General features: G+C 38.5%; 1 protein-coding gene across 1 annotated transcript; it reads right to left on the bottom strand.

Moving 5' to 3' along the window:
* Nucleotides 1-359: 359 nt before the first annotated feature.
* Nucleotides 360-3,531, bottom strand: LOC121797272 (probable nucleolar protein 5-2). Its single transcript, XM_042196031.1, has 8 exons — nt 3,368-3,531; nt 3,249-3,290; nt 2,847-3,026; nt 2,607-2,771; nt 2,036-2,236; nt 1,227-1,724; nt 1,013-1,147; nt 360-929 (listed from the first exon to the last, which is right to left on the bottom strand). The coding sequence occupies exons 1-8, from the start codon at nt 3,443-3,445 to the stop codon at nt 567-569; spliced, it is 1,662 nt and encodes a 553-aa protein (XP_042051965.1). The 5' UTR covers nt 3,446-3,531; the 3' UTR covers nt 360-566.
* Between the last annotated feature and the right edge of the window lie 9,157 nt (nt 3,532-12,688).

Below are 12,688 nucleotides of genomic sequence, written 5' to 3'. Positions count from 1 at the left end.
GTAAATTTTAAGTTGTAATTTATAAATTTTAAAGTTGTAATTTGTATCAATAAAATTGCATTTGTACATTGCATTATTCTAATTTTATTTATGCAAGTATATTTACATTTTTTACTTGAATTACAATGTTAACAAAAAAAAATCCATGAACCGCCGAACCACCCCGGAACTGGATAGGAACCGGCGGTTCCGGCGGTTGAGATGCACCGCCGGTTCACGGTTCAGGAACCGGAACCATCGAACCTAGGACGGACCGGTTCAGGTTTAAGATTTCTTGAACCGGAACCGGCGGTTCCGAACCGTGAACCGCCGGTTCCCGAACTGTGGTGATGTCTAGGCACAAGCATGTAAATTTCAGATTTCACTAACGTAAATAAAATAAAATAAAATAAAATAAAATAAAATACAAAGTCACGTTTCAAAAGCATAATTATCCAATGCATACTAGGAAACACAGCCATGGCTAGTTAACGAAGAAACACCTTACCAGAAAGAGGCCTACTTACATGCACAACACCAAATCTAGCCCAAGGAACAAAAATGTTGACCTGTTGCTCGTGCATGCATCAGTCTTGGCTCTTCTTCTTCTTCTTTTTATCTTTCTTCTTAGCAGAAGTCTCGTCACCGCCATCCTCAGTTTCAGCATGTTTCCTCTTCTTTTTCTTCTTCTTCTCACTGACATCCGCATCACCATCTTCATCTGCTTCTTCAGTATGCTTTCTCTTTTTCTTCTTCTCCTTCTTAGTTAGCTCGGTTTCAACTTCTGCATCATCAACTGCTCCTGGCGTAGCACCTTCAGGCTCAGCCCTCTTCTTCTTTTTCTTCTTTTTCTGCTCTTCTTCAACAACTTCAGGTTCTGCTTCTTCTTTGTCATCCTTGGAGAGTGATTCCGTAAGTGCAAGAACTGAATCAGCTGCCGGATTGTAAGTCTGCAAAATAAGAAACGTACTTTCAGATAATTACACTTAAAATCATTGGGACAGCATCGTATTTACTAGAATATGTTTCAGACCTTGGCAGGAGTGATCATCCCTCCAGATCCCTTCTTCCTGTCCTTGTCATAAAACTCGATATTCGGCTTCCCTTTCACAGAACCGGCAGAACAGCTTAGTTCTTTTCCTTCTAAGCTCCTCAGCCGTGCTTCAAGCTGCAAAAGGTAACAAAGGACTTAAAAAAAATTGTGAAAATGAGAACCTCCTTCGCATACTAAGAAAAGTAGGAAATACCTTGATTCGATTCTCCACACCCATTGTGTTATCTCCGCCATCTCCGAGAGCATCGCAGCGTATAGCCAAAGCAGCTTTTGCAGCGAGAGACCGTGATATCTTACCCTTGTGCTTAGGGGCAGCTTGACCAATCAGAGATGCATGATAGATAAGACCATACTTCGGAGTTGCATGCTTAGTCTTCAATGCTCTGAAGAGAGCCTTCTCCGCACCAAGTATCTGCACCGTACTTCCAGGCTGCTTAGATAGATTCACCAAGCTGCCTCCATGAGCAATTAACCGAGCACCAACAAGTTCGCCAACAAGTGCAGTTAAATTCGGGGCAATAGTGTTCATCCTACTTTTTAGATAGTCGTAAAGCTGAGCTCTGTACTCAGAAAGAGAGAGAACTTGGTTGCATAGATCCTTTATGTTCTCCAAATCCAGATCACTAACTTCAGTTCCCATGGAGATCACGGCTGCCTCCTTTAGTTCTGTCTCAACCTCCTCTGGAAGCATCTACAAACAAGTTAAACAAAAACTTAAGAAATTTACAAGAAAGTCATTCTTCAAATAAATTGATTGAGGGCTTGGTACTATCAACAGGAAAAAAGGGTCTAATTTTTAGATTAAAGATTTGCATGTATAAATGCCATGAATGAAGCTGCAAGCAATTTGTTATTGTTGGAAATTGTTGGTCTCTTTCAAGATGAAAAATGGCATATAGTGGAAGCAAAAGTTTAATCTGTATTTACAGATCTTTATTCATCAAATCACATTACTAATAGTTGAAAAGGGTTGGGCAAATAAGACAACAAAAAAATATCTACCTCGGAGAAATCAAGCTTGGCAGCATTGGAACGGTAGCCCATCAATTTCACAGACTTTGCATACAGGATGTTATCTTGCACGATCTTCGCAAGTTCGGGAAAATGCCATCCATACCACTCCCTGACCCTCATTGCATATGTATTTAACTCTTTGTCAAGGTCATCCAACAAGCTAATGGCTTGAATCACCATTGTATCAACCTATAGTATAAGCCATGAGTAATCATCGTTAAGAAAACCAAAAATGTGCAAACATGAACCCAGCTACATTGATACACCACAAAGATGGTGCCTAACAACAAAACAAAGAGCAAAAATCACATGTCAGAACTCTTTAATTTAATTTCACCTTTGCTAACAGTGGCACAAAAAGTTTTTTAAGTATGCCGAGCATACAAGCATTTCCTTAGTCTTTCAGTTAAACAATGGAAAACAACTCAACCTTGTGCACAGCACAGGAAAGAATTATGTATTAATAGTATTACAACTAAAACATTATATTTTAACTTGTTACACATCAATTACTAAGATGCATAGTTAAAATCTTTGTTGACTAAATCATATAACTCACCTTATCAGGGCTGAACTTTAACTTGTATCGGGATAGGCTGTGAGATAAACCTAGGCTCATCGGTGCCACGTCCTGTGCTGCTAGGCCAGATATCAGTTCGGTCAACTGACTTCTGACCCCTCTCATCAATTCCATAATCGAATTGTTATGGACGCATTCAATTTGCTGCAAGATTTAAAATAATCACAAACACAAACAATTTGATACAATCAAATCAATAATAAAGATATGCAAACTTACAAGCTTCTCTTTGATTGTGTTACCAAGCTTAGAATCAGCTATAGCTAGAATATCACCATCACAGTGGCTACGCAGAAATTTCCGGAGGCCTTTGCTGGGTTTACTTTCTATCAGCTGGGTAGCAGCAGACAATGCATCTGCTATATTCTCAAATTTTGAAAATGCTCTCAGCTTGACAACCTAAAGTTGCCATGAAATCAATGGTTAATTAAGTCCATTGTTTTGACACATCAAAATACCATATGAAATATGAAGGAGGAGTCAAGCATTCAGCTTAAATTATGAATAATCATTTCGCAGAATAAAATGAACATACAATAAATTTAACCATTTAAGAGACACTAAACTAAATAGAAATTCATCACAAGTAGAAATTAGGGGAAATAGCATTTGAGATGATACCTGTCTAGCGGAGTCAGGGGAGGCGAATTCTTTGCTCAAATCCTGCAACAGAAAAAAAAATGAGAAAAAAAATTAACAAGGTAAAAACATGAAAATGAAGGAAACTCCGACGAAATTACCTCGACTTTGGAAAGTTTTCCTTCATCGAGAACCTTGAAAAGAGCAAAGCCAGCCGGCGTTTCAAAGAGAAGCAACATACTAGCTTTCGTTGCGACGACACAAACTCCACCGCCGCAACCTTCTAGGGTTTAAATTTTGCCCGAGGGTTTAGGGAGACAGCCCGCTGCCGCTATTATACTCTATATATATTTTTTCACTATCCTATATATATATATAGGTTAGTGATCAAGATATAACTAATTTTAAGTGTATAACTAGAGAACAAATCTCAGCCACACATCTTAATGGAACAAATATTATTTATTTTAATAATATAAAATGGGCCAAGGCTATTTTTGGAAATGACAGTATGAAATTCATTAGCTCATACGCGATTCATTTTCTTCCAGATTGAGATTGTCGATGTTCTGCTCCAGAACAGAAAAACGAGCTGCTGGTCGTTCTTCTTCATGGCGGTGATCACGCTCTGGAGAGCCGAGAGAGCTGGATTCACCGGCGGTTTGACGAAGTCGGCGCGAGCTTTCTGGCGGCGGCGGAACCTGAGGGTGGTGCAGCATTGGCGGCGAGGGAATGATTGAAGCCGTTGGATGAGCATGAGCTCATGTCTTCAAGTAGATGGTCCTTCAGCAGCACTCGATTTATTGTTCTTTTTTGAGATGGTCCTTCAGCGCACTCGATTCATAATTTTCGGATTACCACTTCATCTTGAGCTAAAAATTCACTTGTAGTACTCCCTATATTACCACATACAACTTGTCATGTTGATATGGTGTCGTATTAATAGCCACATTCAACTGGATGTACAATACAATTTAATTTTCTGTTTTGAATGTTGTTTATTAATTATTTTTTTATCTGCTATTAATTGTTACAAATTGACTTAATTCAAAGAAATGGTTGGAGTTTTCATGCTTTAGAGATGTGTGTTGTGTTCTTTCTTTTTTCAATCTTTTTATAGATGGAGCATTGGCAAAACATTGCATCAGAGCTTCATTAAACTAACATTACTAGTTTGAAATCATATGCTTCTTCACTAAGATAAGTTACGGTCAAATTAAATTATCCATTTTACTTCACTCTTGTTTACAAAACACATCACTCTTATCATTATTTTACTTCACTCTTGTTTACAAAACACATCACTCTTAGCATGATTTTACTTCACTCTTGTTTACAATACACATCACTCTTATTATAATTTTACTTCACTATTGTTTACAAAACACATCACTCTTAGCATGATTTTACATCACTCTTATTTATAAAACACATCACTCTTAGCATTATTTTACTTCACTATTGTTTACAAAACACATCACTCTTAGCATGATTTTACATCACTCTTGTCTACAAAACACATCAATCTTAGCATGATTTTACATCACTCTTGTTTACAAAACACATCACTCTTAGCATGATTTTATACCACTCTTGTTTACAAAACACATCACTCTTATTCTGATTTTACTTCACTCCTATTGTGATTTTACTTCACTCTTGTTTACAAAACACATCACTCTTATTCTGATTTTACTTCACTCTTATTCTGATTTTACTTCACTCTTGTTTACAAAACACATCACTCTTATTCCGAATTTTACTTCACTCTTAGTTACAAAACACATCACTCTTATTCTGATTTTACTTCATTCTTGTTTACAAAACATATCACTCTTATTCTGATTTTACTTCACTCTTGTTTATAAAACGCATCACTCTTTTACTTCACTCTTGTTTACAAAACACATCACTCTTATTCTGAGTTTACTCCACTCTTGTTTACGAAACACAACACTCTTATTCTGATTTTTACTCCACTCTTGTTTACGAAACACAACACTCTTATTCTGATTTTACTTCACTCTTGTTTACAAACACATCACTCTTATTCTGATTTTACTTCACTCTTATTTACAAAACACATCACTCTTATTCTGATTTTACTTCACTCTTGTCAACAAAACACATCACTATTAGCATGATTTTACTTCACTCTTGTTAACAAAAGACATCACACACACCACACCAAATCTGCATTAATCAACACAGCGTGAAAGGTGGAATTATTAATTAAGCAATAATCCAAAATTAAAATAATAGTATCAGAGACAGATATGAAAAATTACACGACCAATTCACCTTCTTCCAATTAATTAATTAATTAATTAATTAAAATTAATCACATTTCCTCTCTCCTTCTTCAATGAATCAACTTCTTATAAATCATCACTCTGTCTGCCCTCTCTCCTTTCTTCAATGGAACAACAATGAGATGCATTTATAATTTGCTCATCAACAACAATCAATCAATCCATCCATCACAACACACAAAGATACACAAAGATGAAGTTAGGGAGGGAGCTAGCTTCCCAATTGGTCCAGGAATGGCAGACAACATACATGGACTACCAAGGCCTCAAGACGCTACTGAAAAACCACATCGCATTCTGGAAGAACACCGCCTTGTCGCCGCCGTTCCCCAGAAGAAGAAGGGCGATATCAGAAGCCCCCATTCCAACGCAAATTCAACCAACGTATCTCTCGTGTCCCCTCTCACCTGCTCCAATTCTTCACGCATTTGACATCCAGCCCGGTGCTTTTGCAGTCGATCTCGTCGGAGTCGATTTTGAGCTCCGATTCCGTGAAATTGGACGGAGTAATTTGATTAATAGGATTCCTAATCGATTGTGAGAAGGCATTCCGCCTCCGGCGAGTGATTGTGAAGGTGTTGGGAGCTCTGGCGGCGGCGTAAATGGCGGCGGTGGCAGCGAAAGAAGAGCACCAGCAGCAATTCACCGCCATTTTGTGTGATACTAATTGATTTTGGAGAAGAGGGAAGAGGAGAAAAGAAGAGGAGAAGATGCAACGCAGTTTCTTTCAAATGACCATTATACCCCCGCTTGATTATTGTGGAGTAAATTTGTGAGGGGGAGAACTAATTTCTCCTTTAAATTCTAAAATTACATGTATTAATACTAGCCCTTGATTTTCTTAATCTTGTGGCTGTGATTTGTTCTCTAGTTATTTGGTTAATGGGTGTTTGCCATAGATCACTACCCTATATATATATATATATATTAGTGATCTATAGCAAATGCCCCTTAACTAAATAACTAGAAAACAAATCATAGCCACAAGATCAAAAAAATCAAGGGCTAGTATTAATACATGTCATTTTTTAATTTAAGGAGAAATTAGTTCCCTCAATCACAAATTTACTCCACAATAACAAGGCGGGGATATAATGGTCATTGCACATCCAAAATTAGGCTACGTCATTGGCATTTGAAAAAGAAACTGTGTTCTTCTCATCTTCTCCTCTTCCTTCTTTTGCAAAATTAGGCGGGGAAAGGACTACGAGGAGGAGATCTTCGATGTCGTAGGCGACTTCTCTGGTCTCGGCGATCTAGTTGTGGATTCCTTTGTCGATTTCATGCCTGGCGTCGGCGATCTCAAGGATGGATTGCAGCTGCCGGAGCTTCATTTGGATCACCTCGATTCGGCCGCCGAGCTCGGGGATGTGGCGTGCTTCGTATATTAGGAGCTCGCTGAGGCTGCGTACTACACAGAATACGACGTATTCCGCTATTGTTGGTTGGGGATTGATACAATTCAACTGCCGATTTGATTTTTGAGAAAATGGTTGTGTACTGCAAGTTGACTTTGAGTTGATGCCCAACCGTGTTGAATTTTAGACTATATTATTATACTATTGCAAGTTCATATATTCAAGTTTCAGGAATTTGGAATGGTGATTACTAGTTGAGATTGCATTACATGGCAGAATGTTAATTGAATTTTTCAAAACTTTTATACTCTCAGATACCATGCTGATAGTGATGTGTTTTGTAAACAAGAGTGAAGTAAAATCATGCTAAGAGTGATGTGTTTTGTAAACAATAGTGAAATAAAATCACAATAAGAGTGATGTGTTTTGTAAACAAGAATGAAGTAAAATCACAATAAGAGTGATGTGTTTTGTAAACAAGAGTGAAGTAAAATCAGAATAAAAGTGATGTGTTTTGTTAACAAGAGTGAAGTAAAATCAGAATAAGAGTGATGTGTTTTGTTAACAAGAGTGGAGTAAAATCATGCTAAGAGTGATGTGTTTTGTAAACAAGAGTGAAGTAAAATCATGCTAAGAGTGATGTGTTTTGTAAACAAGAGTGAAGTAAAATCAGAATAAGAGTGATGTGTTTTGTTAACAAGAGTGAAGTAAAATCAGAATAAGAGTGATTTGTTTTGTAAACAAGAGTGAAGTAAAATGAGAATAAGAGTTAGGCTTGCACAAGGGTCGGAACCCGCCGGTTCCGGGCCCGAACCGGCGGGTCAAGGGTCGGAAAATTCGCGAACCTGAACCGGCCCGCCTAGATCCCGGCGGTTCCGGTTCAGGTTCAAAAAACCGGCGGGTTACGCGCCGGTTCAAAACCGGCGGTTTTCGGCTCGAACCGCCGGTTCCGGGCCCGAACCGGCGGGTTGACGATTTTTTTTATTTTTAATTTTTTGCATTTTTCAACTTTTCAATTTTAATCAAATTACATTACACTTTTCAAGTTTGCTTTTGTATGCAATGTGAGTAAATAAAATTGAAAATAATACGACTAAAGTTGCAATTTTATTGAAATTGCATATTTACAAATTACACGTTACAAGTTACAACAATTACAAATTGAAAACATATGGCGGTCTTGAAGTCTTAAACAAAATTTAAATACAAATGAGACTACTAGTGAAGAGCTAATTACAAATGACAAGAAACGACGTTGAAGTTCTTAAACGTATAAGTGTATTATATATATACTCTTAACCGGCGAAGAAGATCTTTCTACATAACTAAATTAAGGACACCTTTAGCAATTCAACTTTAAATGTTGAGTTTCGTCTAACAATCAACAATTATAGTAGAATTGTCAAAAGTTTCCCTCATTAAGCCGTATAGAAAAATATACTTCATCGACTAGAGTATATACAAATACAATTATGCAATTGTATTTGTATATTTTTAAAGTAGGAATTAATGGGAAAAAAAAGAAATAAAAGAAAAAGGACTTGAGCTCAACTTAAATTAAAAATTTAAGTTGAGGTGCCTACGTATCCCAATTGCTCATTTGCATTAGGGAATCAAAGTCCACGTAGTTCTCTTACCTTACATACCTATTTGGCTTGGCCGGCGGCGGTTGACGGTTGGCCTAATCATCATCCCCGGTGAATTCATCTTGTGATCCCTCTTGACGATCATTCCAATCATTTTCTTGTTCTCAGACGTCAGCTTTGGCCCAATCATCAAGTAACATCACGGCTTCCATATTTTTCGCCTGAGAGCTTACTTCTTGATTCATCCAAAACGCGCGAGCCAACACTAAAAGCGGACTCGACGGCGACGGTGGAAGCCGGAACAGAAAAAATCTCCTTGGCCATTGAAGCAAGGATGGGAAAATCTTTCTCGTGGGTTCCCCACCAATCGAGGACGTCGATTTGGGCGGGAGGAGTAGGACCTTCATCACCAAAGGAAAAGAGTGATTCAAAATATAAATCTAATTCACTGACCATACCTGAGGACCTTCCGCCGGTGCTGTAGTTGTATAGGTCGGCTAGTTGGGATTGCGCGTCGGGGTCATCATAATCGGCTTGAAATGCAAAGCCATAGTTATGTTGTGGAGGAGGGGGTCTTCTGACTTGGTGAGTGGTGTTATACTTGGTTTCATATTCGGTGTAGAGAGAGCGCAAGTTATACTCGAGGTTTTGTTGCACAACTGACCGGTCCGGGAGGTTTATTTGAAAGGTTTCTGAGAGGTCGACTCCAAATTCGTCACTGGTATCGGATTGGATTGCTTGAAGGGGACCAAGATCAATTGAACTCAAATTGTTATAATAAAAATCTAAAATTCTAGAGGTACCTGCTAATTTCCATTTTGGATCCAATACCTTTGCAATCAAAAACACGTTAGGAATCTCACTGAAATACTTGAGCCATTTTTCAATCATATAATACAAAACGCACATTAACTCGGGAGAAGAGGAAGCATTTTTCATTGAAGTTTTAAAACCAAAGGATATGTACATGCAATGCTCCAAAACACGAACAGCAGTGCAATAATAAACACCCGACAATTCAACAGTAGCATTTTTGAAATATTTGAACAATTTAAATAAAGCCAAACTGTTATCCCAACAACTATGCGAAAGATATAAATCACGGTAGGGGTTAGTTCTATAAAAATCACATAAAGCATCTTTATGTGTCAAGGTAGAATTCAGACAATCATATGTCGAATTCCATCTATGAGACACATCCATAGTAAAATTCGTGTACCTGACATTCTTTTGATGGCAATATTTCTTCCATGCTTTGCCAATAGCTGGCTTTTGATGGATTAATCTAACTGCATTTCTAATAGGAGAGACATGCTTTTGCCATAATTCAAGCGCATCCTGTACACATAAATTTAAAATATGGCAAATGCATCTTTGATGAAAATACTTACCTCCAATTACCGGTGTACAAGCCGCAATCAAATCGGCAATACTTGCGGTGTTGGCAGTTGCATTATCAAAACCAATAGAAAATATCTTGTTGCATAGCTGAAACTCATTCAACACTTGTATAATCAAAGAAGCAATTTCTGGTGCAGTGTGTGGGCTTTCAAATTCTCTAAAACCAATTAAACGCTTGTTCAAAGTCCAACTGTTGTCCACAAAGTGAACCTTAATACCCATGTATGAATGACGGTTAAAACAATCCGTCCAAACATCTGAGCAAATGTTCACCCTGTGGCCCATGTTAACTAAATAACGTGATAATTCTACCTTTTTCTCCAAGCACTGCCGAACGGTAGATCGTTGCACGGTCATTCGACCTATTCTTTTGATTGCTACATTCAACCCACTTTGCATAGTAACCTCAAAACTTTTGTCATCAAAAACATTAAAGGGCATATGCTTCATAGCCGCCCATCTAGTCATTGTATCATCAAAATTCTTTTTATCATATTTAAATAGAGGCGCACCTGACGAACCCGAGCCGGCGCCGGCGGGTTGGAAGTTTAGTTGGCTTTGGGTAGAGGCAGTGCCGCATTCTACCGGATGCTTTGCCACTAAATGGCGACGGAGGGTGCCATATCCACCACCGGCGGACCATTTGTACACTTTATCGCAATAGTTGCAATAAGCATGAAAGTCCGAAGTCTCTTCTTGAGAGTTCGGATCGTGAGGACTTGGAATCACCACCGCCACCTTCTTGTAGTGTTTGATAAAAATGTCCGATTTCAAAGGTTTTGCCGTGTTAGTGGGTGCAGGGGGAGGCATCTCCTCATTTCCGCCGGTGCTAGAAGGAATACGAGAATGCGATCTATCCTCGTTGTTGTCCGAGTCCGACGATATAGTAACGTCGAACTCCTCATCTCCCCTACCCCCGCCTTGTTGCATTTCAGCAAGTAGCATGGCGGTCCTATGATCTTCTTCCATCTACAAATATTATGTACGTAGAAGTTAAAAGTATGAACGCAAAAAAAAAATTAATGAAATTTTGTGCATGTGAATTGGAAAACAAATTTTTCATTACTTACTTGCATGCGTTCGGCTGCCAATCGGGAAACCTCGTCCATAACATCTCGACGACTAGGTCGTCGAGATTTTGAGGGACGCGTAGTGCTTTGATCTTGGGCTATTCCCTTGCCCCGCTCACCACGTCCCGATCCACCACGAGAAGAAGACATATTGAATATATTGATAAATGAAAAGTAATATGGACTTGGAATAAAATATGTATGAAGTATAAAAGAAGTGGTAAATTATGAGCACAACAAATATAGTAGTGAGTAGAAAGTGTAGAATTAAACTTGCGCAATTAGAGAGAATGATGAGAGAATAGAGAAATGGAGATTGAGAATGAAATCCTTGTTAACACAAGAATGGGGTAAGGAAATATGAAGGAGAAGTGAGGTATTTATAGGAGTAAAATTGGAATAAATAAAAAAAAAATTCAAATTTCAAACTTTCAAATTTTCGGCCGAACCGCCGGTTTACCGCCTGAACCGGCGGTTCAACCTCAAAACCGGCGGTTTTTCCACGAAACCGGCGGGTTGGTCCACGGTTTTCCGACACAAACCGCCGGTTTCTGACCTCACCTAGCCCCCTACGCCTGAAAAGCTTCCGGAACCGGCGGAAACCGGTCGGAACCGCCGGTTCAAACCGGCGGTTTTCCTCCAAAACCGGCGGTTTTCGCCCAAAACCGGCGAACCGCCGGTTCATACCTATCCCTACTTTGAACCCCTACGAACCCCTACGAACCCTAGCCGTTCGACCCTTTGAACCGGCGGTTCGAACCGCCGAACCGCCGGTTTTGAACCGCCGGTTCATGGTTCAAGTTATGCCCGAACCTGAACAGGCCCTTATGACCCTCCGACCCTTCAGCCGGTTCAACCCGCCGGTTCCGGGCCCGGTTCCGGTTCATGAACCGGCGGGCCGGGCCGGATTGTGCATGCCTAATAAGAGTGATGTGTTTTGTAAACAAGAGTGAAGTAAAATCACAATAAGACTAATGTGTTTTGTTAACAAGAGTGAAGTAAAATCAGAATAAGAGTGATGTGTTTTGTTAACAAGAGTGAAGTAAAATGAGAATAAGAGTGATGTGTTTTGTAAACAAGAGTGAAGTAAAATCAGAATAAGAGTGATGTGTTTTGTTAACAAGAATGAAGTAAAATGAGAATAAGAGTGATGTGTTTTATAAACAAGAGTGAAGTAAAATCACAATAAGAGTAATGTGTTTTGTTAACAAGAGTGAAGTAAAATCAGAACGAGAGTGATGTGTTTTATAAATAAGAGTGATGTAAAATCAGAATAAGATTGATGTGTTTTGTTAACAAGAGTGGAGTAAAATCATGCTAAGAGTGATGTGTTTTGTAAACAAGAGTGAAGTAAAATCATGCTAAGAGTGATGTGTTTTGTAAACAAGAGTGAAATAAAATCACAATAAGAGTGATGTGTTTTGTAAACAAGAATGAAGTAAAATCACAATAAGAGTGATGTGTTTTGTAAACAAGAGTGAAGTAAAATCAGAATAAGAGTGATGTGTTTTGTTAACAAGAGTGAAGTAAAATCAGAATAAGAGTGATGTGTTTTGTTAACAAGAGTGGAGTAAAATCATGCTAAGAGTGATGTGTTTTGTAAATAAGAGTGAAGTAAAATCATGCTAAGAGTGATGTGTTTTGTAAACAAGAGTGAAGTAAAATTAGAATAAGAGTGATGTGTTTTGTTAACAAGAGTGGAGTAAAATCAGAATAAGAGTGATGTGTTTTGTAAACAAGAGTGAAGTAAAATGA

This window comes from Salvia splendens, chromosome 3, assembly GCF_004379255.2.
Source record: "Salvia splendens isolate huo1 chromosome 3, SspV2, whole genome shotgun sequence".
In the NCBI taxonomy this organism is placed as follows: domain Eukaryota; kingdom Viridiplantae; phylum Streptophyta; class Magnoliopsida; order Lamiales; family Lamiaceae; genus Salvia; species Salvia splendens.
This window is presented reverse-complemented; position numbering and strand designations above follow the sequence as displayed.

What these genes read in the sequence shown, in the direction of transcription:
- LOC121797272 (XM_042196031.1), bottom strand. Translation starts at nt 3,445, where the DNA reads ATGTTGCTTCTCTTTGAAACGCCGGCTGGCTTTGCTCTTTTCAAGGTT. An exon ending in TAAAGTTCAGCCCTGATAAG is followed by an intron (nt 2,237 to 2,606) that starts GTGAGTTATATG and finishes CTTATACTATAG; the next exon opens with GTTGATACAATGGTGATTCA. An exon ending in GTGTGGAGAATCGAATCAAG is followed by an intron (nt 1,148 to 1,226) that starts GTATTTCCTACT and finishes TACCTTTTGCAG; the next exon opens with CTTGAAGCACGGCTGAGGAG.